We start from the raw sequence: 24,470 nt of genomic DNA on the forward strand, positions 1-24,470 counted from the left end.
ACCACGAAGATGTTCAGGCAATGGCTAAGCACAAACTGAAGTTTGATTACGGGAGTCTTAACCTTATCACTAACGGAACGAAGACGGCGCATTCAAGGTGTGCAGTAACGGGAGGTTAGCTCACATGCAGTTGCTTGGCCCTTTGAGGTGCAGAGTGAACCTTGCATGGACGAGGAACCTCTTCGTCAGGTATGACCAGGTGGAGACAGAATCATCCCCCAGTCCATCAAACCTCGGTCTCTCGAAATGAGCTCCCAGCCTCTCGCAATGGGTGTAGTTTCGACGTGGGTCCAGCTTTCCATGCCGCCGGATAGCTGACCAGCAGACTCCAGCGAGGAGTAGCGCTGACCGCCTCGTACGGCTCCGGAGCCTTGTGAGCTACTTCCTAGGGATGAAGCTCACGAACAGGCATTCCTCGGCTCATCCGGCCCGACCATGTGAACCAGATTCGGACGGCGCAAGCTTGGTGTCCATCGCCCTTAGCTGACCCGCAGACAGAAGAGCGAAAACTGAGAGATATGCCTTTGTCAGCTTAAGGTAAGGAGTCAGATCTGAGGTTGCCGTAAGTCGGCGCTCGCATTGAGCAAATCCTGCTAAGCGGCCGCGGGGTCCTAGGCGGGCCTACTGAGCACCCTGCTTCTCCTTTCCTTTCCCCTTACGAGCGGTTTTGCGAGCGGCCTTGCGGTCTGCCTTCGCTTTGAGCTCAGCCTTGAGCTGCGACTTGAGCTTGTACTTGAGTCTCGCTTTCAGTTTCGCCTTAGCCTTCGCCCTGGCTACCGCCCTGACTGTTGCTTCTGACGGCTGCCCGTCCTCCCCAACAGCGTCGTCGTCCGAAGCGGTACTGCTGTCGCTACTGTCTGAGTTGCTGTCGCTCAGGTCGTTGGGACCCCCTGCGCTTTTCCGGACGGGGCTGCCTCGGACGGTCGATGCGTCGTCCTGAGTCAGATCGACAGAAACTTGAGGGCGGTCGATCTCAGCGGGCTGTTCCACAGAAACGATGCCATCATCGCTGTCGTCGTTCGTGGGCTCAACGATGATACTTTGGACAACGGCGTCTCCCTCCTGCTTCGCAACACCACTGTCGGCCCCTTTCGAGAGGCGGAGTTGGACTGCGTCCCGCGTAGCGTACTGATCTCGTCAGCTGAATGGCTCATTCACAACGACTCACGTTGAACACCAGGCGACATCTGGGAGTAAGATCGTCGTCCGTAAAATCCCAATGCTGAATGCTTTCAACCTGCCCCACAGTTTCCCCGCTTGTGTCTCAGCCTGGATACACTTGGCATACACTGCAAATCTTACCGAACAACAGAGGTGAGAGTAACCTGCGCGTTAACATGTCAGTGAACTTTGACTCTTACCTTCTTGACCTTCTCGCTAATAGATGACGTGGGGCTCTGGGATATCCAAGGTCTGCGACGATGACCAAGGGAACCCCAGCCCTTGTGCATGGTGACAGCGATGGATCCTAAGGATTGGATGTTGGCTTGCTGACTCGACATCTGTTCCGGTACCCTTTCCTTGCCTGAGTTAGTTGTTTCTCTCGCAGCAACCGAAAGTGACGTACCAGAGCCACGAAGCGCAAGCTCTTCTCTGCAATTGCGTCATTCTCCTTCTCATACCTACTCCTGATTTGACAGCGCGGCTGCTCAAGAGATGTGCTAACTGTACTGCCTATCTCTTGCCCGTCGATGCAAGGCCACACGCAAAAGTGGCGGGTATTGGAGGCGGGCGGCTCAACAACAATTCTGAAGTCCTGGATGATGGGTCAGACTCGACATCTTTCCCTGTATCACCACCGGTCAGCAACACCAAGAAGCTTACCTTGTCGTGCTCGCACTCAATGAGCACTTCACCCTGGCACTGATACAGATGCCCGCTATTACCGGGAGACGGGCGTGGGCACACGGGCTTGTGCTCGACTACAGTTGTGAGTCGAGACCTCATCAGCACTCACCCAACCTCGTTCCGTCAGTATACTCAATCCAGACCTGCTTATCAGCTTAAGGGGCGACTCGCAGCTTACCTCCCATCCCGCCCATTCGCCTTCTTCGATCTTCATGTTGATGCAGTGCGAGGTTGAGAAAGAAGGGTGAGTGGAGTGATGAGAGAAACAAGCGTGAGAGGAGGAAGTTAAAGTGAGAATTAGCTCGGCCGTCGAGCTGGGCAGTCATGATGCTCGATCTGCGCCCTCCTCATGTAGCAGGGCGTCTAGAAGAGAATCGTGTGTGTTCAGTGACGTAGAAGGAACACAAGGTGCGCAGCATTGTCATCTATGAGTGTGACAGGATTTGTGTTACGAACATCATCAAGGAGTCGGAGTGCGCAAATGCCAGAGGCGTCGGACACAAGATCACACCAGAATGCCAGCTTCCAGGTCGACGGGGCGCAACACGATGTCCGCGCGCCTCTTTCCCCTGTCAGTCGCCGCACTCGCCCGCAAACACCGCCGCCCATGATGACCGCTAGTGGGGCGAACAAGGGAAAGAACGTAGATACATGAAGGTCAATGTCACAAGACGGGGCCTGCTATAACGGTCTGGGGTATAACGAACATCTTCCCTGCCCCTCTGCGTGCGGGATGTGCTAGTTGACTTCAAAGTGCGATCGGCCAGTCGTCATCGTCGTCGTCGTCACTATCTAGAAGCTCGATGATCTCAGCGGGATCCGGCAGGATGTCGATAAAAACCGGCTCAGGGCTTTCGTCAAGCGCACTCTCGCGCTTCGACCTCTTCCTCTTCGGAGTTCCGGCTGGCCCTGCTTCGCTAGCGGCACGCTTGCGTCGTAACTTGGGCTTGCGCTCAGGCGATCGTGCCATGGTCGTACTGCGCTCACGGTTCTGAGCACGGCGGTCTTCAGCGCTTGAGTTCTGAGTAAGGATCGAATCGCGGGTCGCATACTGCTTGTCAGCTATGCATCGCAGGTAGGGAATATCCCTCACCTTGAACGTGATTCGGCAGGGAGGCATTTGCTTGTCGGATTGGATTTTGTTCGAGCGGCCGCCCCGCCCTCGGCGTGGCTCAACAACCTTGATGAAACGACCGCTGCCTGGTCAGTTCGTGCTGAAGCACTCAGACTCACTCGACATAGGAAGTCAAAGAAATCTGTCGTTAGCCACCAGGTGACGTCGGCTGGCGTACCTTCTTTCGCTTTTCGTCCACGGCTGAAGTGGCCGAGCGGCCCTTGATAGTCCCACCGCCGTCGCCCTCGGACGTACGCAGCACACCAGCTCGAATGGTGACGTGAATCTGACCCAGCTCTGGGCTAATGACCTGGTCGGGTGCGTCTTCGAGTGTCCCCTGTGGTCAGTTACTTATACAAGTCCAGTTCAACTCACGAGCTGCGAAAACTGGAGTGTCTTTAGAACCAACCCTTCCTCGACCTCGCTGTACTGATCATCGAGTCGGGCAATCTTGCGCACAGCCGGCCGACCTGCACCACGCATTGTCTTCCCCCGCACATTCCCGCCATCGGCACGGGCAGAGACCTTGAATTCGAGCTGGTTTGTCGCCGGCGGAGCAACCATGATAGCAAAGTCCTGACAGTCAGTCCCTGGACCCTGAAGAAATGATGTACCTTCCCGTGCTGGCACTCGAGTTGGACGTCGGCTTGTTGTCGACGATCACCTCGAGTCGGTCCGTGGATGTCGATGTTGTGTTCCTCTGTTGGTCAGCTAGACAACTCTTCCACAGCTCACCGAGCCGGGTGCCGTCTGAGTACTCGACCCATACCTGCTGTCAGCGGTGTCGAGATTCGCCGCTTGACTTACCTCCCAGCCACTCCAAGGCCCGTGGCCAAACTTCATGGCTTATCGGATGCTGTCACTTGGAGAGTGGTAGACCTTGTCAATCGTGGGTTCTTCGAGGAGTGATTCAAACGGGGACTGGCGTGTGCGCTGCGCCTCTTGTCGTGTTTAGTGGTCACTCTCAGGCACGGTTACCTCATCTACGGTTGAACCGGTTGAAAGCAATCCGGAACCGTGAGAGAGTGGAGGACGGTTCTTCAGTCGGCCGTTAAGCAGTGAATCGGGTGCTAACGTGCCAACGGTGCACCTGGTACAGAATACATGTTGCATAAATCAAGTCCGAAGCTATGTTACATGGTGTGGCGATGTACAACGGTGGATATTCTGGAGGTGTCAAGGATTCTTGACTGGATGTGGGCGGTTAGCTACCCTGTTCTCCTCTCAGGCTCGGCGGATTTGGAGACTGCTACAACTCGTCGTCGCTGTCAAGCAAGCTGATGACGGTGCTCGGGTTACCGGCATTACTAAGGTCAATAACCCGAGGCTTGGTATCCATGTTCGTTGACCTCGCCTTCTTCCTCGACCCCTCGGCCGGCGCCGCGACCTCAACGGTGGAACGCTTGTGGCGAGGGTTGATGGGCTTGTGCTCCTTTGAGGAATTGGCACGCGAGATAGCGCGATGGTGATCGGCAATGGAGTTTTGTGCGAGGATCGAGTCTCGCGTAGCATACTACGGTGTCAGAGCTGAAAGCAACATGTCTTACCTTGAATGAGAGACGAATGGTCGGGATGCTGTGGTCGACGCCCATGGACCAGCGTCGGCGCTCCTGGCGAGACTCAGGGGTTACCGCCTTGATAACTCTTCCACTAGCCAGTCAGGCAATCGCAAGTCAGTGTAACTCACTCGACGTAAGAGGTCAGTGTGACCTGGAGGTTAACGAGTAAGCGACCGCGGAACCTACCTTCTTCATCTTTTCGTCGACAGCAGCCGTAGGCGTGTTGCCGTTCACTGCTCCCCGGGGCTTGTTGGAGAGATAAGCTGTTCCTGCTTCAAGGTAGACATCAATGCAGCCCAGGTGTTCGGACGGTGGAGCATCTCCGATCGTTTCCTCGAATGTTCCCTGCGTTTGTCAGGACAAGCGCGCAGCCATTCACCTACGAGTTTTGAAAAGCGGAGGGTCTTCAACACGGCGCCTTCCTTCGTGTGCCCGTACTGATCGCGAAGACTTGTGGTTTTGCGCAAGGAGTCCTCGCGCTTTCTGCGAACAATCCTGCCGCGAACCCATCCCCCATCAGCACGTGCCGAAGCCTTGTACTCCCGCTCGTTTGAAGCAGGTGGTGCGACCATAATGGCGAAGTCCTACCGTTAGTCCCACAACGGTGCTAAGTTCGACACACCTTTTCATGCTGGCACTCCACTTGCACGTCCGCATGATAACGAGGGTATCTGATGTCGGGGGCTCGCAGGCTGCTCTGGTGCTCGGCTGTCGTTAGTCGCAGACGGAGGATTCATGACCCACGAAGCCTGAGCCCATCGCGGTACTCCAGCCAGATCTGCCAGTCAACAGTGACATGCTATCGAACGCACCTCCCACCCAGCCCAAGTCCCATGGTCAATCTTCATGAGTGGTGATGATGATGTTGTGCGGTCCCGGTGCACGTAAGGTGGCGTAAGGTCGTCGACGTTGCGCGCGACGCGTCTCAGTGCGGTCATGTGCGATGTTCAGGCACGGCATCGTCGACCGTGGAAAAGTGGAGGGCAATCGAAGGTCGACGCCTGGGCTCATGACGCACAGTTATGTCGCGATGAGTCAGGACCTCACCGATACCCTTCACGAGTCCTTTCGGCACGATGCGGACGATCACGGCGCTGCTGGAACCGAAGAGACCAGAAAGAGCCGATCTAGAAGCCTTTCTCGACCGGCAAACGGCGCTCCTCCAGCTTGAGCGCGAGGAGGAGGAGGAGCAGACTCGTCTGCTGAACAGCAACTGCAGTGCTAAGCTGCTCGAACAACGGGGCCTTGCTCTGAACGGCCTGGGAGTTAGCGCACAGAATGTTGGCCTGGGAGGGAAGACGTATGATTAAGCCATTCTTGCTGTCGTAGCTGACATCAGCATCATTGAGCTTCATCGACCTCTAGCGTACCACACTACCCAAGCTTTGCCTCCGCACACGTTCCGACCTGGAGATCCCGTGCGAGTCGAGGAGTACGTCTCAGCGCCGAAGAAGGGTAAGGCGGGAAAGGAGGAGCTGCCTGGCGTTGAGGGTGTCGTGTATAAGGTGAGTAGGCGACGCAGAGCTGCGATTGTCAGCAAAAACTGAGCTAACGACAGGTTGGACCAGTGAAGATCAGCGTCGCTGTCAGCGAAGGCGATGTCGACTTGCCCGAGAGACTTCGCATTGTAAAGCTGGCCAACAGCGTTGTATTCGACCGCATGCGCAAAACGCTGGAACATCTCCGTCGCCTCGTTGTGCCGGAAGCCGGCGCCTCAACGCCATCAGCTGACAATATGATGCTGGTCAATGCCCTACTCGGTATGCAGAAGCCGACTTGGTCGAAGACGGTTTCCGCACCAACATTGCAGAATGCGGAGGCTGAGGACGGCACCATTGAGTGGATTGGAGAGCGTCTTAACGACAGCCAGAAAGAGGCTATCGACTTCTGCCTGCGAGCCGACAGCGTTGCGTGCATTCACGGCCCGCCAGGAACTGGAAAGACGCACACGCTTGTCGAGCTCATCTTGCAGTTTCTCGCTCGCCCCGTGCAGCCCGGTGGCGCTGTCCCACCGCGCATTCTTGTGACAACGCCGAGCAACCTGGCGCTCGACAATCTGCTTGCGCGTCTATCGCACGTAGCGCGCACCGATCCGAAGGCGGGTGCGCTGCTTCCACCGGGGTCGATCTTGCGACTTGGTCACCCGTCTCGTGTCAGCAAGGACCTGCTACCTGCGACGCTGGACTACAAGGCCGTTCACGGAGACGCGGGTGCACTCGTCGCCGACATCGGTAACGAGATCAAGGGCCACCTCAGCGATCTGGGCAAAAAGCGAGGCGAGCGCGGAGCCGTGAAGGGAAAAGCGCGCGGTGAGAAGTGGGGAGAGGTCCGGGAGCTGCGACGCGAATACCGCGCTCGTGAAGCCAAGGTTGTCAAAACTGTGGTTGGCGAGGCGCGCGTTGTGCTCGCAACGTGTCACAGTGCCGGCTCCAGGCAGATCAACAATGTCAACTTTGACGTTGCGGTTATCGACGAGGCGACGCAGGCTCTCGAGCCTGTGGCATGGGTTCCGATCTTGAAGGCGAAGAAGCTCGTGCTCGCTGGTGACCCGCAGCAGCTCCCGCCCACAATCACGAGCAAGCCGGACAAGCTTCCGAAGCTGAAGGATGACGCCAAGGTAGAGGACAAGGCCAAGGACCTCAGCCTTCAGCCCAAACTTCGACCGCCAAGGACGTTGGAGACGACACTTTTCGACAGGCTTGAGGACCTGTACGGCGCCGGCATTAAGCGCATACTGAAGGTTCAGTACCGGTATGTATTCTTCTTCCAGCTTGAAGAATGCTTGGGCGAAGCTGACATCCAGAATGAATGAGAAGATCGCCGAGTTCCCGAGCAAGACGTTGTATGGCGGGGAGCTGGTCTCAGACCCCTCCGTTGCGACGCATACCCTCATGGACCTGCCATCGGTCGAGACCGACGGCGAGGATGCAGAGGAGGCGCTCTCACCTCCCGTCATCTTCTATGACACGGCCGGCTGCGACTTCCGGGAAAGGGACGAGGAGGACGAGCTAGCCCTTGCCAAGCGGAAAGAGGGAGAGGGCGGCTCGAAGAGCAACGAGAACGAGGCGGATATCGTCGCGCGCGTCGTTCGGCGCCTCGTCTCGCTCGGCGTGCCCGAGGAGGAGGTCGGTGTCGTCGTGCCGTACCAGGCTCAGGTCGCCGTGCTCGCAAAAATGCTCCGAGAGGAGTTCCCGAACATGACGATTGGCACCGTGGACGGTCTCCAGGGCCAGGAGCGTGATGCTGTCGTGCTCTCACTTGTCAGGAGCAACGAGAAGGGAGATGTCGGATTCCTCGGACAGTACAAGCGACTCAATGTCGCCATGACACGCCCGAGACGACAGCTCGTCGTTGTCGGCGACAGCGAGACGGTCGCGAAGGGAAGCGCGTACCTGAAGAGCTGGATCAAGTGGCTGGAAGACAACGCCGATGTCCGATACGCCGGGGACGAGGTGTAGCCGGCGTGTATTCTCAATGTCTCTCCTGCGATCATCCCGCGTTGCGCAATGCTAGACACCTCACACTATGCATAGACACATTGACACCCGAATTGCTTACGTCTCCAAAGGCCCGGTTCGGTCCCAGAGTACCACTAGGTAACAGCAGTTCCGTTACTATGCTCCTCGGCGACCAGCAAACTGCCAAAAGAGACGTCACCGTCCTGTTCTCCGCCAGGGAGTCGAACCCTGCTCTATCGCGCACCCTTGTGAGCTCGAGATGCTCCAGGATCTCCCGTTTGAGAGGCGATTATACTAACCGATATACTAGCGAAGAGACGCTTTCTGATGGCGGGCACCACGCCCCCGGCGCCGAGCACGGCTCACGGCAAGCAGGCAACGTTTCATGAAACTGGAATGGCTGTTGTCAGCTTGCAACGAAGACCGCGAAGCTTACAGGTGTTTAGAGGCTGGCCTGAACGTCGCGTGAGCCCAGTGTGCTGAGGTCCGACTCGGGCCGAGAGCGCGAAGGTGCATTTCGATCGTTGATCTGTGGCAGCGCCCCTGATGTCAGCTTTCCGAAATCGTTTTTGAAGCTTACTGCGAGGCTTTGGGCATGTCGGTCGCCGCGGGAGGTATCGGTAGCTGTCGTCAGCTATCCTCATCGACTGTCAAAGCTACCTACGCTGCGTGTCAGCTATTCTCCAAGGCTACACAGCCTACAGCATCTCGAGCGAAGTCGGGGGTAAGGCAGTGCCTGATCGTCAGCTTTGTCAACTACGATTGCGAAGCTGACCTGTGCCACTCTGCCTGTCAGCTCGCAGTTCAAGGTCATCTGAGCTTACATGGTGACGGGAAGAGGCGCTCATGTTGGTCCACTAGGATGATTCAGGAGTCGATGGAGGTGGCAAGGCACACGGTGGTTGGTTGTCTTCTCTGAGCCTCACAGAACCGTCCCCGACCTGTTCCACTCTCGGGGCGGGAAGGGCGGAACGGGGCTGGCATTAGCTCAACCGGTGGAGGAAGAGCTAACCTGGCATGCCTTTCTCGAGGGACGCAATTGCATCCGGTCTTCCATTTGCTACCCGCCTCTTTCTGAGGGCTGGCTGTCAGCTCGGTACTCCAGTACGAAAGCTCACCCTTACGATACCGAGTTCGTCGGGGTGGCGTGGCTGGGGTCAGCTGTGAGTCCGTCAATCTCAGCCTACCGTGGTTCCATCTTCGAGCGAAACTGTCCCAAGATCGGAGTGGGAGGTGGGCTGTGTGTTGGCTGTCCTCTTCACCGGGCAGCCTACCTTCTCTTCCAGAGCTGAGTGTCAGTTACTGCACTCCTGAGCCCAGCTAACTCACCTGTCCGACTCTATCCTCAGGGATATCATAGTCGAGGCTGGCTGACACGGCGAGCTCGTGGCGTATGCGAGTAGAAGAAGAGGGCTGTCCCTTGGCTCGGAAAGGGTTTGAAAAGCCAACCTTCGCCCACGGAGCCTGTGATTCAGTCTGTCCATCTCGAGTCAGAAACTCACATCGATCTTCGTGTTGGAGTAGAGGGGAGTTGAGGGGTTTTGTCCGAGGTCGTGATCTGGGGTTGGCTTTGGCTGGATTGGCAAGCCTACCTTTCATTCCGTGAGGCTTTGTGGGCTGGAGTTGGCTATTACTCGCGTGGCGGGAAGCCTTACCTTGTAATTTTCCGCTGGTGCAGGCGATCTGATGGTCCGCTCGTCCGTCCTTGGCTACAGCCCACCTTCCGTTTGGCCAGGTTTCAGATAGTGGCAGTGGAAACAGAGGGCCGAACTTATGGCGATCGTCATGCCCTTATCCGATATCGAGCTATCAACCCCTATGCGTGTTCTGCGCGGACTGTGTGTCAGTTCAATTGACAGGGGGCTATCAACTTGCCTCTCTCCGAACCCGTTTGCGGTGATACGCTGCGGTTGGCTTGAAACAGTCGTTGAAGCCTACCTTCCCCAGATCATGACTGTGGTCAGCTAACTGCCGCATATCTCATAGCGTACCGTATCCCCCTTGCAACCCTCGCGCCGACAGTGCCACATTGCGACACTGTCTCGTGAAACGACTACCGGTTGGTACGACACTGGCCGTCAGTTCGATCAGCAGATCTTTACAACTGACCTGAGCCCTTTGTAGACGTGAAGTAGACGGAGGCGGGTCTGCGGTTGGCTTGATCCTATGAGTGCCTTAGCCTACCTTGCTCCGTGGTCGAGAGTTCGCGGCTGAGTGTTGGGTATCCTGAGACACGGTCGAGCCTACCTGCAGTCGCCGGCTGGGCGTCAGCTACGTCGAAAAGTTAATCGAAACTGACCCCCAGTGTGCCGAATTGGCGAGGCGTTTGGTTGCGGTTGGTTCGACAACCACGCTGGCTGGAACCTCACCTTCCACCTTGTTGTGTGCTCGTTTCTGGGGTTGGCTTCGGGTTCGCGATTTGGAAAGCCCACCTTCGTCCGAAGTCGTACATTGGTCTGGGGTTGGCTCGAGAGCGAGTACATGCTAGCCTACCTTCAACCCTTACCGGAGCGCTGTGGCCGGATCGAAGAGGTCTGCTTGTCGGCTTAAGCACATGCAATGCCGAGCCCACCTCAAGAATGTGCGCAGACACATCTGGGGTCAGCTCGTCCTGGAGTTTTGCCTAGCGTACCTCTTTCTTCTTTGACCAGGGCGGAAACTGGCGCTGGCTGTGGTCCAGCTCCAAAAAGCCTACCATTGCCGACCGTAAGCGGCTGGAATCAGCTGTGCTGGCAAGTGTGACAGCGTACCTCTTGCTGTGCCACCTCTGTCGACAGGCCCGTCTATACAACCCCACAGTAGTCCGCGTACGCCTGGGGTTCAGCTTACGTCTTACTCCGAGCAGCGAACCTTGTCAATCTGCGTGTCAACTCGGACCACCAGAGTTAACATACCTTGGTTTGGTTGGGCCAGTGACCGAGCAGTGGAAGCGACCCTGGGCATCAGTTCTGTTCAGAGCGACGTGAAACTCACGACTCCCCCTTTCCTCCTCATTCGATTCTGGTGGTCAGCTCAACTTCCGAGTCTCCAGCCTACCGAGCTGTAGACTGGCCGTCAGCTCGTCCCTCTATCCGGAAAGCTTACAATAGCGTTCAGGGTGTGGCGATTGAAGACCGCGAAGAGCATAGTGCGCTGGGCGTCAGCTCGGTAACATACGCGAGAAAGCTTACTTTGTGCGGAAGACAGCGAGGAATGACAGAACAAAAGCAAACCCGTTCTGGAGGTCAGCTTGCACCTTCAAACAGTGGATAGCATACTGCCGTTAGCTTCTTCAAAGCCCTTGAAGCTTACCATTGGAGATGTGGGAGATGTCGAAGGCCGCCGCCAGAGTCGAGTGTCGAGGATCGTGGGGGGGAGGAAGTGTTGTGATGGTGGGGTGTTGCGGTGTGGGGGGATGTGAAAGAGGGAAGAACAGAATCGGACACAGAACGTCTTATATACTCTGTAGTCTGGCACACAACCTCCAGCACGACGGCACGACCCCTCGACGGTGGGAGTACTTGGCAGACACACTCGCACCGCACGCTCACTCGCACATTCCGTTCAGTCACACTCGCAGTGGCACGCCTTCTCGCACATACCGACTGTCTGCACCTCTAGTTTCGAGCCTGACTGCGAAACGCAGGCGGGAGCATCTGGAGAGTGTTGGGTGCGTTTTCGCATCCCCCTCGCGCTCGTCGGGCCGGTCGCTCACAGCTCGCTCCGCTGAACGGTACAGGACACAGCCCACACATCTCATACCTCCCAAGCTACCTGAGCCTCGGACAAGCCTATCTCTTCATTCCTGGCAGCCACTCCGTCCTCAAGCTCGGCATGGCTGCTTTGGCCATCCACTCCATCATGTGCGCGCGTTTCCGCCCGTGCTGCGCAAACCGAACATTTTCCGAATTTTGCGCCATTTCGCATGACTCATCATCCACCGCCCATCACCACCTCGTCTTACCGCGCAGCGCCATCACAGTGGAGACGGAAAGATGGGAACGAATCCTAATGGCATTACATGCACATCGTGCTACAACTGATACTGGTGATACAGTGATCCCCTCTGCTTCTCTTGCTCTGCTCCTCGGCGCCAGCTGGCGGACTGAAGCTAGAGCCTAACCTTTTACTGCTTTCCAGATCGTCTCTCCTGTCTTCCAGTCCACGGCTCCGCTCGGCGTGATGATAGCGACTCGACATGCTCCCGTAACAACAAGTAGGTGTCTGAGCGCTCTCCTGCATGACCATGTCGAATTCGAGACTGTCCGCGACAACGTGTCGATACCCAAAACATCCTAGATTACTGTCTGTCAGCTTGTCGATCAAACCGCCCCAGCTGCGTCTGTGTACTCACAAACCCGATCTCCAGGCGACAGCAGGGCGAACTCGACACCCAGGTTATTCTTCCGTTCAAGTTCGAGCAGTTCGGCCTGGATCAACTCCCGCGCGCCCAGTCCGGAGGGGTGCGGCTGGAGGAACTCCTTTATGTGCGTGATGTACACTCTGAGTCCGGCCAGCGGCCTCTCCTTGGCTGGAAGCAGGGACGCGAGTGTCTTCAGCTCGTGGAATACGCCCGGCGGCGACAGATGGCCGTACATGAGTTCCTGGCTGCGGCTGCTGTCATACGAGCACTCCATGAAGATACTCGTCAGCCGGCCCGCCTTCATTGATTTCGCGGCCTGCTCCCAGATCGCCTGGTTGTGTTCGCCCGCTGTCTCGCCTGCTGCCACCGCCGTGGACTCTTCTCCGGGGGCGCGGTAGGCCGACTCGAAGTCGCCGAAGAAGAGGAACTCGGCCTCACCGCTGTCCTCGGCGCTAGCGAGGGAGGCGAGGGAGACGGTGCTGTCGTCGGGGTCGACGGGGGGCGTGCTGAGGCTTTGCCGGCGGGAGGCGGGCACGCTGCCTAGCATGCTCGGGTCGTAGCGGACGAACACAGCCGACGAGCCGTACGGACCGTGAGACGTCGCGCCGTGCGAGAGGGGGAAGATCTGAGTCGAGATGGGAAGGGAGGGGTGCAGCTGGGCATGGAACCGGGCTGGGAACAGTCTGAGGTCAGCTCATAACATTCGACACGAAGCTGGGTCAGATGGCGAATGGCCACCTATGTCCGTCGTGACCTGTCTGGGTGGTCTCCGCGGAGTACTCACGGCGTAAACTTGGCCCCGACGCCGGCCTTCTGATCCGCAATCAGCTTTCTCCGTTTCCGCCCCCTTCCCGGCTCGGGAGCCCACTCGCCGAGCTCCGGCCAGAGACCTCCGCCGTATGCTGCGGCGAGATTGTCCAGCGTCTCCTTCAGCGCATACACTGGTATACGGCTCGGAGCTGGCGGGGCCGTGTTGTCGCTTGGTGGGGTGAGCTCCGCTCCACCAATCGGCGGTGGGCGGGCAGGTCGTTGCGGCACCGAGCCCGAGAGCATGATGAGCGAGATGGCGTGGTCGAGGTGTGCGTGCGTAATGAGGTAGCACCTGGCGTCAGTTGGCTAAAGAGAAGACAACTCACGAAAGGTAACTGAAGACATAAGCTGCCTTCAGCACTGGGCTGTTGTGCTCTGGCGGAATGGCCAGTTCGGGGAACATGGCAGCTGCGTCGTGATACTTGAACAGCTGGGCTAAGGCGCCGATACCGCTTCCACCCTCGAGAGCGACGATGCCGTCCTCCCACTTGCTCTTTAGAGGCTTGACGAGGTATCTGTTTGTTAGCCGGGTCGGTCGATCGTAGCTTACCCAGAGCAATCCGTCTCGAGGGGACCGCCGCCAGAACCCAGGACAACCATCTCGAACGCCGGCTGAGGCACGGGAGGAATCTCGACGTCGGGCTCGGCGACCAGGTCATTGTTCAGTATCGGCTCGGCTGGCGGCACGGGCGTGCTCGCCTCGGAGCGGCTCTGCGTTCTGTTCGGCATTGTGTTGTCGGCTCGCGTGTGGTGTATGACGGAGCCGCCTGTCGGAGGGCGTTGGCAAGTGTAAAGTCTTGAAGTCTCCGATTATGCGGTAACGTGTAGAGTTGATGAATGAAAGATGGGGCGCACGTCACAAGCCTCGTGTTGATCAGGGGTGATCAGCGGGAACTGTCGATCACTGCGGGTGGTGGGTTGCAGCCAAACGGAGCCGGGGGATCAACACGCTCGCGTGGGTCGGAAGAGTCGGACTCAGGACCGGACCGAATCAATGTCGATCACTTGCTCGCCGGATGTACGCGGGGAGGGTTCGGCTTCGCTTCGCCTGAGCTAGCAGCTAGTTCGTGAAGGGTGAGACTGAGACCGAGACCGGGCTGGCGTATCGGCGTGCGGGCGGCAGCGTGCGGGAAGAGGGAGAGGGTCGGAGGAGCACGCGGCGGGCTCTAACGTGCGGCGCCTAGAGGCTGGACTGGGCTGGCTCGATCCGAGTAAGCGAACAAGCAAGGTGGTGTCAGGCGGATGCGGCGTCGATACAATTGTCGAACGGCGTAAGCGGCGACGTCGAGCGGCAAGGGCGGGCGGACTGTCTCTTGTCCGGGGGGCGAGGGTGGAGGGGTGCAATTGGTGGGGTGCGGGGAACGGGGGTGGAGGGAGGGCACACGGGGGGCGTAGCGTGCAGCGAGTGTAGCGCGCAGCGTGTGGTGCGTGGAGCGTGTGCAGAGGATGCGGGCGCAAGAAGGGGGTGAGAGATGTCGGATGGAAGGATGGATGGAGAGGATGTCAGAATTAAGATGTTTGGTAGTGTGAGTAGTTGGACTGGGTGGTGGTAGTCATCTGGCGTCACTTGTCACTTTGGTGCGTTCTTGGCCCAGTGACCCAAGCCCAGTCACAAGTCACTCGTCACACCGCCGCCCAAAGCTCTTGCGTGCACTGCACCTCGCGCCGTTCCGAGCGCTCCGCTCTCACTGTGCCTTGCGCTGTGCATCAGCTGACCTGCGCGGAGATCACTGAACCTTGTGTCTCCTCTTTGCTTGCTCATCACCGTGCGGCTCCGGGCAGGTACTCTCCAAACTGCAGTGAGCGGCAATCATGTCCCCGCATCGCTCTTCATTGCCGCTTCAGGATACCTGCCCCGACATTCCGGCACGCCCCCCTTCATGGATCGTTCCACCCCTTCTGAACCTTCTGCACATCACTGGGCATCACTTTCGCATGGGAGACGGATCTGACAATTTGGAGAGAGGGACAATGATGTACGAAGCAAAACGGGTTACTGACTCGGGCCCCAACGTGGCTCAATTGCATCAGCGGCACTGAGACAATGCAAGGGCCCCCACGAACGCCGCCGCCAGGTCGCCAACTAGTAGGCACGGACATGAGTTGCGGCAATCACTCAACCCGCCGTGTAGGCGGTCAAAGCTGGCGAGCTCGACGCTTCCATACCTCTGCTCGCTGCTTCGCATTCTGTTCGCACTACTCCGAACATACATGAAACGTTTAGAAAGCTTGGGGCATGCTCTCCTGTTGTTGACGCGGTGCGAGCGGGTGCGAGAGAACCAATGACGCAGCCGCTCGCCCTTCTCCGACAGATAAGATGCTGCCATAGGCCACAAGCCCAGCAATCCAGCAAGATAACAGAATAAATAGCATATGGATATCTCGGATCTATCAACACCCAGCCGCATCGAGCAGCCGCTTCGCCTCGAGACTATCGCGTCTCTCCATCTCCTTCCTCTCCACCTTATCCCACTCCTCTCTCTCCTTCTCTCGCTCCTTCTGCTCTCTCACTCTCTCCAGTTCTTCCTCCGCATCGACCTCGAAGTCAGAGTCTTCCTAGAGCTCCTTCTTCTGGCCCTCCTTGTTGTCCTGGAGATAGGTGCCGGTGGGAAGGGCGACGTCAGCGACGTCGTCGCCGCTGTCGCGGCCGTTCTCGATGTCGGCGGCCCAGAGTGCAGCACCGACGTTGCTGCAGAGGTTGAGCAGCACGGAAGCGACGGGGACGAGGTTGAACACCATCGCGGCAGTGCCGAAAGCGGCGTACTGGGGCTTGCGCTTCGTGGTCCACTCCTGAACCTGGCTAGGTCCCCAACCCTTGAGCTCAAAGTATCGGCGGTGGTAAGAAGGTCCGGTCTTCAGACCGTTGTAGCCCAGGAAGAAGGCCGTACCGACAACAGGGATAAAGTTGAGGGGCAGAGTGAGGACGTAGCGAACGATGTTCTCCGTCGAGAGCTTGCCAACGGTGCGCGCCTTGAGCTTGCCGAGCACCTTGCCGCCAGACCAGGTCTTGACAGCGCGGTTGGCCTCAACGAGGCGCGCCTGGCCCTTGTTCACAAGGACGGCGTCGAAGAGGTCGTCCGCGACGTCGGTCAGGAGGAACGCCTTGCACGCCCACATGATGACGACGTAGCTCTCGGCGAGCACGAGGGGCACGGCGGCAATCACGGCCAGAGGACCCGTAAAGAGGGCGAGGAAGGCGACCTGCGGCAGGTAGAGGAGGAAGAAGCAGCCGAGCAGGATCGCGAGGGAGACGCCGGCCGCTTTGGCCAGGGTCGGGAGGAGGGGGAAGAGGAGGTTGGGGTCTGGGAGTCAGCTTTCGTGAAGTTCATCAGCTGTGAGAGCAAACGTACGAGTAAGGAGGTACACGACACCACGGATGGGGTAGAACCACGTTCCGCTAGCCACACCCTTCTGCGCAATGTTGACGACGCCCTTGACGTCCTGCTCCGCCTGGGCCGCGAACTGGCCGCCCTTCTTCTTCAGAGCCTGGCCGCGGTCGGCGACCTTGTCGCCCGTTCCCTCAGTTCGGCGCTGCCGCGTGCCAGACGCAGGCGGGTCGCGGTCGACACTCGTGCCAGCGGCGGCGCGCCGCTCATCGGCAGACAGGAGGGGGATCTCTTCCGCGTCCTTGCTCGACATGTCGGTATGTGTGCGTGCGATGTCGATCTACGTGAGAGGGAAAATGTCACAGGATGGAAATGTAAGACTGGAGTCTTATACCGTACCGCGGCTCAGTGACCACGGTGCACGCGGTGACGGAAAACAAAGACGTCATGACGAGTTCAGGTAAGGAGGGGCAGGTCTGGAATCTCGCGGGACGTGGGACGGGGCGCGCAGATCGCTGACGTCATGACGTCATTGACTTGAGGGATGGACATCACAGAGATCTCACTGGCACAGAGTGTCGAGCGGACAGAAGCGTCGCACGCGTCCGCCGAGCGGGGCGATGCATACTCCTCTGACGCGTTGCGGATCGTGATCTCCGCGATGCATGCGCAAGTGGGGGTGGGGCAGCGATCGGCGGAGGGTCTTGAATTGGAGGAAGCTCGAGTGGCTGTTGGCGGACCGACTTGCCTCCACTTTCGAATGTCCACCGCCGAAAGTAGGCGTTGGCCATGTTAGTGAGGGAGTGTGAGTGAAAGATGTAACGAGGTGCATAATTGTCCTATCTCTTATGTGCCGCGACACCTGAAACTATGAGTACACGAAAGGGGAATGGGGCTAATGCAGGGAATAGTAGTTGGAGAGCGGGGGAATCGGGGAGTTGGGATGACGGAGAGGGTGGTAAACGGAACATGGTTGATGCTCGCACTTGAGCTCGTAGAGCCGGAGAGCCCATACGAGTGTGTCCTCCGACATGATATTGCCATGTACTCGAGATTACTCGTCGTGGCGAGCCGGTTCCCTCTGTGGCTAGACGTGGTCGAGATAGGTCTCAAACTTCAGCTCCTCAATTCCGACTTCGCGAGCGTAATCATCAATGGAGATGCTGCGAATCTCTCCCATTACCGTCGTGCTCGACCTTCGGATCGGCTGGCTATTGATGACGTCCTCGAGAGAGACGTGGGGAATGCGGCTGTGCGAGACGTGGATACCGTTGGCGTGACCGTTCTGGACACCAGGCCCAACGGCTAGGTGGCTCATGCCGGCGAGGAGGGCCGAGTGATCAACGGTGAGGCCGTTCAAGTTGTTGGCGGAAGAGACGCGGCGGGGTGCTGAGGCCTGGACGGGCGCGGGCCCGTAGAGGAAGTAATCTTCATAATGGTGATACGCCGCGTTGACGATCGTGACCTTTCCGCCAGCCTTGAGAGTTGAGATGGCCAGGGGGACAGTGCGGGGCCAGGATGCGGCGGGCTCGCGGAAGTCGGTCGGAGAAGCGAACGGGTGCAAGTGCGGGGGCATCGGGACGTTAGGTCCGGCGTGCGCGGTCCACGCATTCACCATCCAGACGGCGAGGTCATTCTCCCAGCCATTCGCCTGCTGCATGTTGCGGGGCTTGGGATGGAGGAGGAGAACAAGCTCGTCGACAGCGGCGGGAGGTGGATGCCGCGACCCGTTAAAGTGAACGGGGATCCTCTCCTTGCCTTTAATGTTGACGACCATCTTTGACACGCGAGGCCCGACCTCCTCTACCCCCGGGCACAGAAGTGGGGTGCCGTCGAGCACTAGGCGGTCGAGGGGCATAGAGAGCGACAGGGTGTCGCTGGTGCGACCCTTGATGCGAAGCGTCTTGATGTTTGGGAGGGTGTTGACAATCTCGGGGATCCACTCGGAGTCGAGGAGCGCATCCATGTCCAGCGTCTGGATGAGAGGCAAGCGGCAGGCGCCACTTAGGGGAAGGCAAGACACGCGGATCGACCCGATGCTGCCCCCGCGCTGGACCTCCTCGATTACGCGGAGAACGGCGACCCCCAATCCAAGGGCGCCGGTGATCGGGGCGATCAGAGTGTTGGGGCGGATTCCGCGCTCGTACAAAGGAGTGAGGGTAGAGTGTTGACACAGCCGAGTGTCCGTGGTCTTGAGCCAGGTCTTCGAAACGGCGCGGGTGATGAGACCCTGGCCGTCATCTAGGTGGAAGCTGAGAATCTGGTCAACGATATGGGGATAGCGATGCCAGTTGATCCTGCCGTCAGCTGTAGTGCACCTTGAAAGCTCACCATGTGCCCTCGGGGTCAACATTGTCCTTGTCGTTGGGGGTGGAAGCGCCGATGGAGAACTGCAGGGCTGCAGACGAGACCTCAACCATAGCGTCGGCAGTGTCAGAGGCAGAGGAGGCTTGGGCGGCGTTGGTCAGAGAAGAGCGCGGGGCGATGTCCGCGAGGTCGAAAGTATGGGGGCTCGCCATAGCTGATAAGCAGTCAGATTGGTCGGAGAAGGATGGGGAAGAAGATGGTGGGAAAGAGGACAAACGTCGATGTGGCCAGATATATGTACTGCCTGTCGAGGAGAAGAGGAAGAAGCGGAGCGAGAGGCATCATGTCCGCTGTGCTGTGCATTGGTATACACAGTGCGACGAGTGCGTGGAGTGCGACGACGATGCTCAGTGAGACATGCAAGATACCGCTGACCAAGGCGGACTTTGTCGGACACGCGAGACGGACAGACCCCCAAAGCTCTGATGAGGGTGCGGCCAGTTTGTCTGGTCGGTGCAACAGGAACAACTCGCGTCTTCGCCCTCCTCGCTCGCAGACCAACTTCTTGGAAGAACAATGGCCGGCGGAAAAAGCTACCTGGAACTTGTGCACCACCATAAACGGCTCCGCCACAACTTTCAACGCTTTTCAGCCTCTCACCCCGTCATTTACGGACGTTGCGCATCGAGCAAAGAGAGAGGAGCTTGTCGACGTACAGCAGCTCATCGGATTCATCGACCTCGCGGACGGGTTTTTGGAGCACACGGCGGATTGGATACTGTCCCTCGAAACAATCTGTGTTGCTGGCTCCCCGGGGACGACGACCCCCGCACTCCATTAGGCTTCGCGCTGGCCTCACCTGTTCACCTCACGCCTCCAATTGCACTATCGGAGGAGTGCTTGTACCCCGGTGGGCCAGCCGGAAGCTTTGCGCTTCCCCGCATCAATAGCCGCCAACTGCCACTGTGCATCTTTCACTACCTTTGTTCGTAAGAGCTTCTTTCCCCCTTCAACGAGCGCTGCTGCCCTCAACAGTTAAGAACGAGAGCTGGAAATGCTGGTGCACCTGGGGCCTCCCTGGCGCGCACAGAAGCTCGCGAGCATGCCCATCGCATCACTGCGGGCACATAACAGGTGCATCCAACAACGACCCATCCGCCCTCAGGGTCCCACCCAGGGACGCGAAAAACAAAAATTGGCACCAACTGGGATTTGAACCCAGGACCACTTCCATTGGATGTTTCATCCGGATCAATTAGAACCCGAAGGAAGTATGATAGCGACTACACCATTGATGCCTCCGTGTTTTCACGCTGTCCATGCGACAGCCCTGGTCAAGAGGGTTCGAACGATGCAAAAATCGTGCGATTCTATGCAGCCGTTGGGTAGAAATATCGAAAATAATGAGGACTGCTGATGCGAGCGCCTTGGTGCCACTGATCGGCGCGCAGCTGGAGGAGGGGCGCAGACTACGCTGAAACTAGCGACGATCTGTTTCGGGCGTCGCTCCGAGTGGGCTGCGGGTTAGGGGACCTCGGCCTGGGCTAACTGCGGCAGCTGCATCCTGCGTTGATGTTTTGTACCGCGTTGACCATCCTTCAGGACGACTTTGCGCGGTTCCTGCAGGAGGGCACGAATGTTCTCAAGCCTTTCGCAACATCACAACGAAATTTCCATCACTCTCTTTATCAATCTGCCAGGCCCATCGTCTCCGTGAAGCAATTCCAGGCCACTTAGCTCAGTTGGTTAGAGCGTATGCTTAACAGCTCGTGCTTTACGCATAAGGTCGGCGGTTCGACCCCGCCAGAGGTCACGTTTTTGCGTGCTGTGTGGGCACTCGATAGAACAGCTGTCTTGATGGAGACAGCTTGAGTATCTCACGAGTTGTGGAGAGTTCCAAGGATGTGGTGAGCAGATCACCTGTTTCAGCCCATTAGAGCCTAAACAAGCGTGGCTGACTAGCGTAGAGGCTAATGGGTTTGGTCGCACTAACGAACGATAGTTAATTCTCTGTACGAGCTTCGACCAGAGAAACAACAAGGTGTGCTGCATTGGGAGAGACCGACTCTGATGTGCATTGATGACAGTGGGACGTGCATCTTTAGTGCTTGACGACGATCAGCGGACCCGACAGAATTTGCAGTGACGAGGGTGCGGATTGGCATGCGGAATTCAACTTTTTGCATCCCGCCCGACCTCGGCGTCTTGCTGCACCGAAAGCCAATCTCTGCAGCCCGATGCCGCGTGGTATCGCTCGGGGCCGCTGAATGGCCCGTACATACCATTCATGGGTCTGGCAGACGTCACTTAGTCATCAGTGAAGAGCACACGTAGCAACTACCCGCGGCTGTCAGCGATTGATGTCAGCAATTGGTCGGATCCGCCGATATCCCCCAGCCAAGAGACCGAGGGGTTCCCAGGCCACTGAGACATGGGATATATGACAGTGATCGACATCTTCTGCATTCATCTCTACCACATCACTCACCTGCTCAGCGTCACCAACGAGATGCGGAAGATTTGGAAGCCAATACTCTACGCCGGCATCGGCGGCGCCGGTGTGGCTGCCGCGCTGACGGCGTACCTCACAAAGAAGTACCCGGTCCATGAGACATCATCCGCCAACCTGCCAACGAGCATCAAGCGCGCCCTGCCCAAGGATACGAACCCCTACTGGCGGTACTGCGAGATCACCATCCCTGCGAATACGACAGTGCAGCGCACGAAGCCGATGGAGTCGTTCATCCGGCAGTTCTACGACATCTGGGCCCTGAAGCTGGAAGAGGCATTCGCGAAGAGCATCGGATACCAGGAGAAGTTCTTCCCGGCACCGTATACGAAGGAGTATATTCGGAAAGCCCACTGCGGTGGCCTCTTCCCCGAGCTCTCCCGCGACGACAACACCTGCATGATCTTCTTCGGCCCCGGAGGTGCGATTCCCGCCATGGCGGACCTGCAGGCGTTCGAGGCTGTTCCCGACGACAGGGGAAACCTGCGCCTCCGGTATTACACTGGCAACGTCGATGTGCCCGGCGCGCAGACGGACGAGGGCGTCATGGGCTGGTTCCACATGATGTACGTCCGTTTCCTGCTGGATTCGGCGCAGCGGAAGATGCGGCATGAGAAGGAGGGCGAGCTGCCAAAGGAGCGATGACCGCTATCACTCTATGTATACCTCCGTACATGATAGACAAGCAATGCAGTCGATAGGACATGAAGACGCATACATGCGCCATCGGCGACTCGGCTTGTGACATTTGGGCGGAACCGTGATTGGCGAGCTTGAGCCGCCGCCGATCGGACATCGCCGTGCGGGGCAACGCCCAAAGGCACGAGACTGTCAGCAACACTCTCAACATTGCCCACTCACTCATCATGGCCGACGACAAGACAGGACTTCGCAGTGGTAGGCTGTCCAATTATTCCATGTCAGCTGACAACAGGGCTGACGAACTATGGCGACCAGGGCTTCTCGCTCTTCCTCCGCAAGGCGTTCATCAAGGGCGCGGGGTACAGTGACGATGCGCTCGACCGGCGTATAGTCGGAGTCGTGAACACGAATGTAAGCTGGAGTTCGACGCTTACCGCTGATGGCCAGTCCGGCTTTAACCCGTGTCATGCGAACGTGCCGCAACTGCTGGACGCGGTGTCGCGCGGCGTCATGCTGCAAGGCGCATTGCCAGTCCCCTTCCCGACAATCAGCCTGCACGAGAGCTTTGCGTTCCCTACCAGCATGTTCCTCCGGTGAGCAGATCTCCCAGTGGAGCTCCGCATGCGAGCTTCAGGCAGTCTGGACAAGCTGACAGCAGAAACCTCATGTCCATGGACACGGAGGAGATGATCAAGGCGGTGCCAGCGGATGCCATCGTGCTGATCGGGGGCTGCGACAAGACGGTCCCGGCGCAGCTGATGGGCGCGATCAGCGCAGACGTGCCCGCCATCCAGCTAGTGACAGGACCGATGGTGACGGGCTCTCACCGTGGCACGCGCGTTGGCGCCTGCACCGACTGCCGTGGGTATTGGGCAAAGTACCGGGCAGGCGACATTGACTTGGAGGAGATCACGGCGGTGGGCAATGAGCTGGTGCCGAGTGCTGGCGTGAGTGCCCTCACCTCGGCTCACTCTCAAGGTGCGAGCATAGCTGACAACAGACTTGCGGCGTGATGGGAACAGCGAGCACGATGGCTTGTTTGACGGAAGCGCTTGGCATCGCGCCCCTGGGCTCAGCCTGCCCGCCCGCGAATGGCGGGCAGCGCCTGCGCGTAGCAGAGCTGACTGGAAAGCTGGCTGCGACGAAGCTCCTGCGCCCGAGCGAAGTGTTGACTCGTGCGAGCTTTGAGAATGCGATCACAGTTCTGCAAGCTATCGGAGGAAGCACGAATGCGATAGTGCACCTACTCGCTATTGCTGGGCGGATGCCAGGTGTGAACCTGACGCTGGCCGACTTTGACCGTATCGGAAGGAAGACGCCGTTGCTCGTCGACCTTAAGCCTTCAGGGGCCAACTACATGGAGGACTTCTACCGCGTGAGCTTCCACGGCTGTTTGTTACCTTTAGCTGACAAGCCAGGCTGGAGGCGTGCCTACTCTCTTGCAGGCGTTGCGGCCGCTACTGCACCTCGACGCCAAAACGGTCACGGGCGAGACACTGGGCGAGGCGCTGGATAAGTGTCCTCCCCCGTTTGCACAGGACATCGTCCGACCACTCGATAACCCACTGTACCCCGCCGCGAGCCTCGTCGTGCTCACTGGCAACCTGGCTCCAGACGGGTGTGTGCTGAAGCAGAGCGCGATGGCGTCCGGCCTCCGTCAACATTCGGGACCCGCCGTTGTATTCAAGGACGCCGACGACCTGATGGAGCGTATCGACGACCCAGACCTGCCCGTCACAGCTGACAGCGTGTAAGTTACGGCGCACTGAGCGGAAAACTGACATCAGCCTCGTGCTCCAGAACATTGGACCGAAGGGACACCCGGGCATGCCAGAGGCGGGATACATCCCTATTCCGAAGAAACTCGCCCGGCAAGGCGTCAAGGACATGCTGCGCGTATCGGACGGGCGCATGTCGGGGACAGCGTCGGGGAGTGTAGTGCTTCACGTCGCACCCGAAGCTGCCGTTGGTGGTCCGCTCGCAATCGTGCGAGATGGAGACACCATCTCCCTCAACGTCGACGAGCGCTCCATCAGTCTCGAGCTCTCTGACGACGAGATCGCCAGCAGACTCGAGGAGTGGAGACAGGCCAAAGTCAAGGGACGAGGGAGGAAGGGAACGAGGCCGAAGCGGGGCTACGCTCAGCTCTATCATGACCGAGTGACGCAGGCAGACACGGGCGCTGACTTTGACTTCCTCCGCGCCGATCCTGAGGAGGCGGAGCACGCCGCACCGAGTGCTGCTTAGCGCCCGTCCGTCGAGCTCACTCGTCACTTCGTTGCGGATGTTCAGTAATTAGTATGCGATTGTCATGCTCCGGATGCTGATACGGTTGATCTGCAGTTCTCGTCATGCTTCGGATGTCCAGAGGTGTTGATATGCGATGGTCGCCGTTGTCGCAGAGGTCCGGCGAGTGCCGCCGCCTCAGTGGTAATAAACGGCGGTGGGTGAAGCGAGTGTGGAGCGGCCGAGCGGCCGGAAGCGGCGGCCAGGTGCGGTATGTCGCGGGCGTCGCGGGCCGGGGCTGGAACTTCCGCACCTCGAAAATCCGTTGG

The 24,470-nt window shown here is 58.4% G+C and overlaps 8 protein-coding genes and 3 non-coding genes across 11 annotated transcripts; 3 read left to right on the forward strand and 8 right to left on the reverse strand.

Annotated features, from left to right (window-relative positions):
- Nucleotides 1-621: 621 nt before the first annotated feature.
- Nucleotides 622-2,062, reverse strand: A1Q1_02955 (uncharacterized protein; the record flags this gene model as incomplete). Its single annotated transcript, XM_014324184.1, has 6 exons — nucleotides 622-1,109; nucleotides 1,169-1,187; nucleotides 1,362-1,520; nucleotides 1,568-1,756; nucleotides 1,825-1,863; nucleotides 2,027-2,062. 6 exons carry the CDS (start codon nucleotides 2,060-2,062, stop codon nucleotides 622-624), a joined length of 930 nt encoding a protein of 309 aa, XP_014179659.1.
- Nucleotides 2,063-2,596: 534 nt separating this feature from the next.
- Nucleotides 2,597-3,526, reverse strand: A1Q1_02956 (uncharacterized protein; the record flags this gene model as incomplete). Its single annotated transcript, XM_014324185.1, has 3 exons — nucleotides 2,597-2,869; nucleotides 3,141-3,272; nucleotides 3,338-3,526. The coding sequence occupies 3 exons, from the start codon at nucleotides 3,524-3,526 to the stop codon at nucleotides 2,597-2,599; spliced, it is 594 nt and encodes a 197-aa protein (XP_014179660.1).
- A 685-nt stretch (nucleotides 3,527-4,211) lies between these two features.
- Nucleotides 4,212-5,093, reverse strand: A1Q1_02957 (uncharacterized protein; the record flags this gene model as incomplete). The annotated part of the gene is made up of 3 exons (XM_014324186.1): nucleotides 4,212-4,475; nucleotides 4,708-4,841; nucleotides 4,901-5,093. 3 exons carry the CDS (start codon nucleotides 5,091-5,093, stop codon nucleotides 4,212-4,214), a joined length of 591 nt encoding a protein of 196 aa, XP_014179661.1.
- Nucleotides 5,094-5,597: 504 nt separating this feature from the next.
- A1Q1_02958 (DNA helicase) lies at nucleotides 5,598-7,979 on the forward strand (the record flags this gene model as incomplete). The annotated part of the gene is made up of 4 exons (XM_014324187.1): nucleotides 5,598-5,739; nucleotides 5,851-6,026; nucleotides 6,080-7,272; nucleotides 7,325-7,979. 4 exons carry the CDS (start codon nucleotides 5,598-5,600, stop codon nucleotides 7,977-7,979), a joined length of 2,166 nt encoding a protein of 721 aa, XP_014179662.1.
- Nucleotides 7,980-8,185: 206 nt separating this feature from the next.
- On the reverse strand, nucleotides 8,186-8,295 carry A1Q1_t323. Its single transcript has one exon. It is a non-coding gene; the product is annotated as a tRNA-Glu (tRNA).
- A 551-nt stretch (nucleotides 8,296-8,846) lies between these two features.
- A1Q1_02959 (uncharacterized protein) lies at nucleotides 8,847-9,578 on the reverse strand (the record flags this gene model as incomplete). The annotated part of the gene is made up of 2 exons (XM_014324188.1): nucleotides 8,847-9,140; nucleotides 9,309-9,578. 2 exons carry the CDS (start codon nucleotides 9,576-9,578, stop codon nucleotides 8,847-8,849), a joined length of 564 nt encoding a protein of 187 aa, XP_014179663.1.
- Nucleotides 9,579-15,687: 6,109 nt separating this feature from the next.
- A1Q1_02960 (uncharacterized protein) lies at nucleotides 15,688-16,770 on the reverse strand (the record flags this gene model as incomplete). The annotated part of the gene is made up of 2 exons (XM_014324189.1): nucleotides 15,688-16,433; nucleotides 16,482-16,770. 2 exons carry the CDS (start codon nucleotides 16,768-16,770, stop codon nucleotides 15,688-15,690), a joined length of 1,035 nt encoding a protein of 344 aa, XP_014179664.1.
- Nucleotides 16,771-17,544: 774 nt separating this feature from the next.
- A1Q1_02961 (uncharacterized protein) lies at nucleotides 17,545-18,976 on the reverse strand (the record flags this gene model as incomplete). Its single annotated transcript, XM_014324190.1, has 2 exons — nucleotides 17,545-18,709; nucleotides 18,789-18,976. The coding sequence occupies 2 exons, from the start codon at nucleotides 18,974-18,976 to the stop codon at nucleotides 17,545-17,547; spliced, it is 1,353 nt and encodes a 450-aa protein (XP_014179665.1).
- A 985-nt stretch (nucleotides 18,977-19,961) lies between these two features.
- On the reverse strand, nucleotides 19,962-20,062 carry A1Q1_t322. Its single transcript has one exon. It is a non-coding gene; the product is annotated as a tRNA-Pro (tRNA).
- A 429-nt stretch (nucleotides 20,063-20,491) lies between these two features.
- On the forward strand, nucleotides 20,492-20,577 carry A1Q1_t319. Its single transcript has one exon. It is a non-coding gene; the product is annotated as a tRNA-Val (tRNA).
- Nucleotides 20,578-21,273: 696 nt separating this feature from the next.
- A1Q1_02962 (dihydroxy-acid dehydratase) lies at nucleotides 21,274-24,162 on the forward strand (the record flags this gene model as incomplete). Its single annotated transcript, XM_014324191.1, has 7 exons — nucleotides 21,274-21,839; nucleotides 22,155-22,170; nucleotides 22,231-22,508; nucleotides 22,571-22,862; nucleotides 22,916-23,290; nucleotides 23,334-23,665; nucleotides 23,703-24,162. The coding sequence occupies 7 exons, from the start codon at nucleotides 21,274-21,276 to the stop codon at nucleotides 24,160-24,162; spliced, it is 2,319 nt and encodes a 772-aa protein (XP_014179666.1).
- Nucleotides 24,163-24,470: the final 308 nt, after the last annotated feature.

This window comes from Trichosporon asahii (genome assembly GCF_000293215.1).
Source record: "Trichosporon asahii var. asahii CBS 2479 unplaced genomic scaffold scaffold00051, whole genome shotgun sequence".
Lineage (NCBI taxonomy): Eukaryota > Fungi > Basidiomycota > Tremellomycetes > Trichosporonales > Trichosporonaceae > Trichosporon > Trichosporon asahii.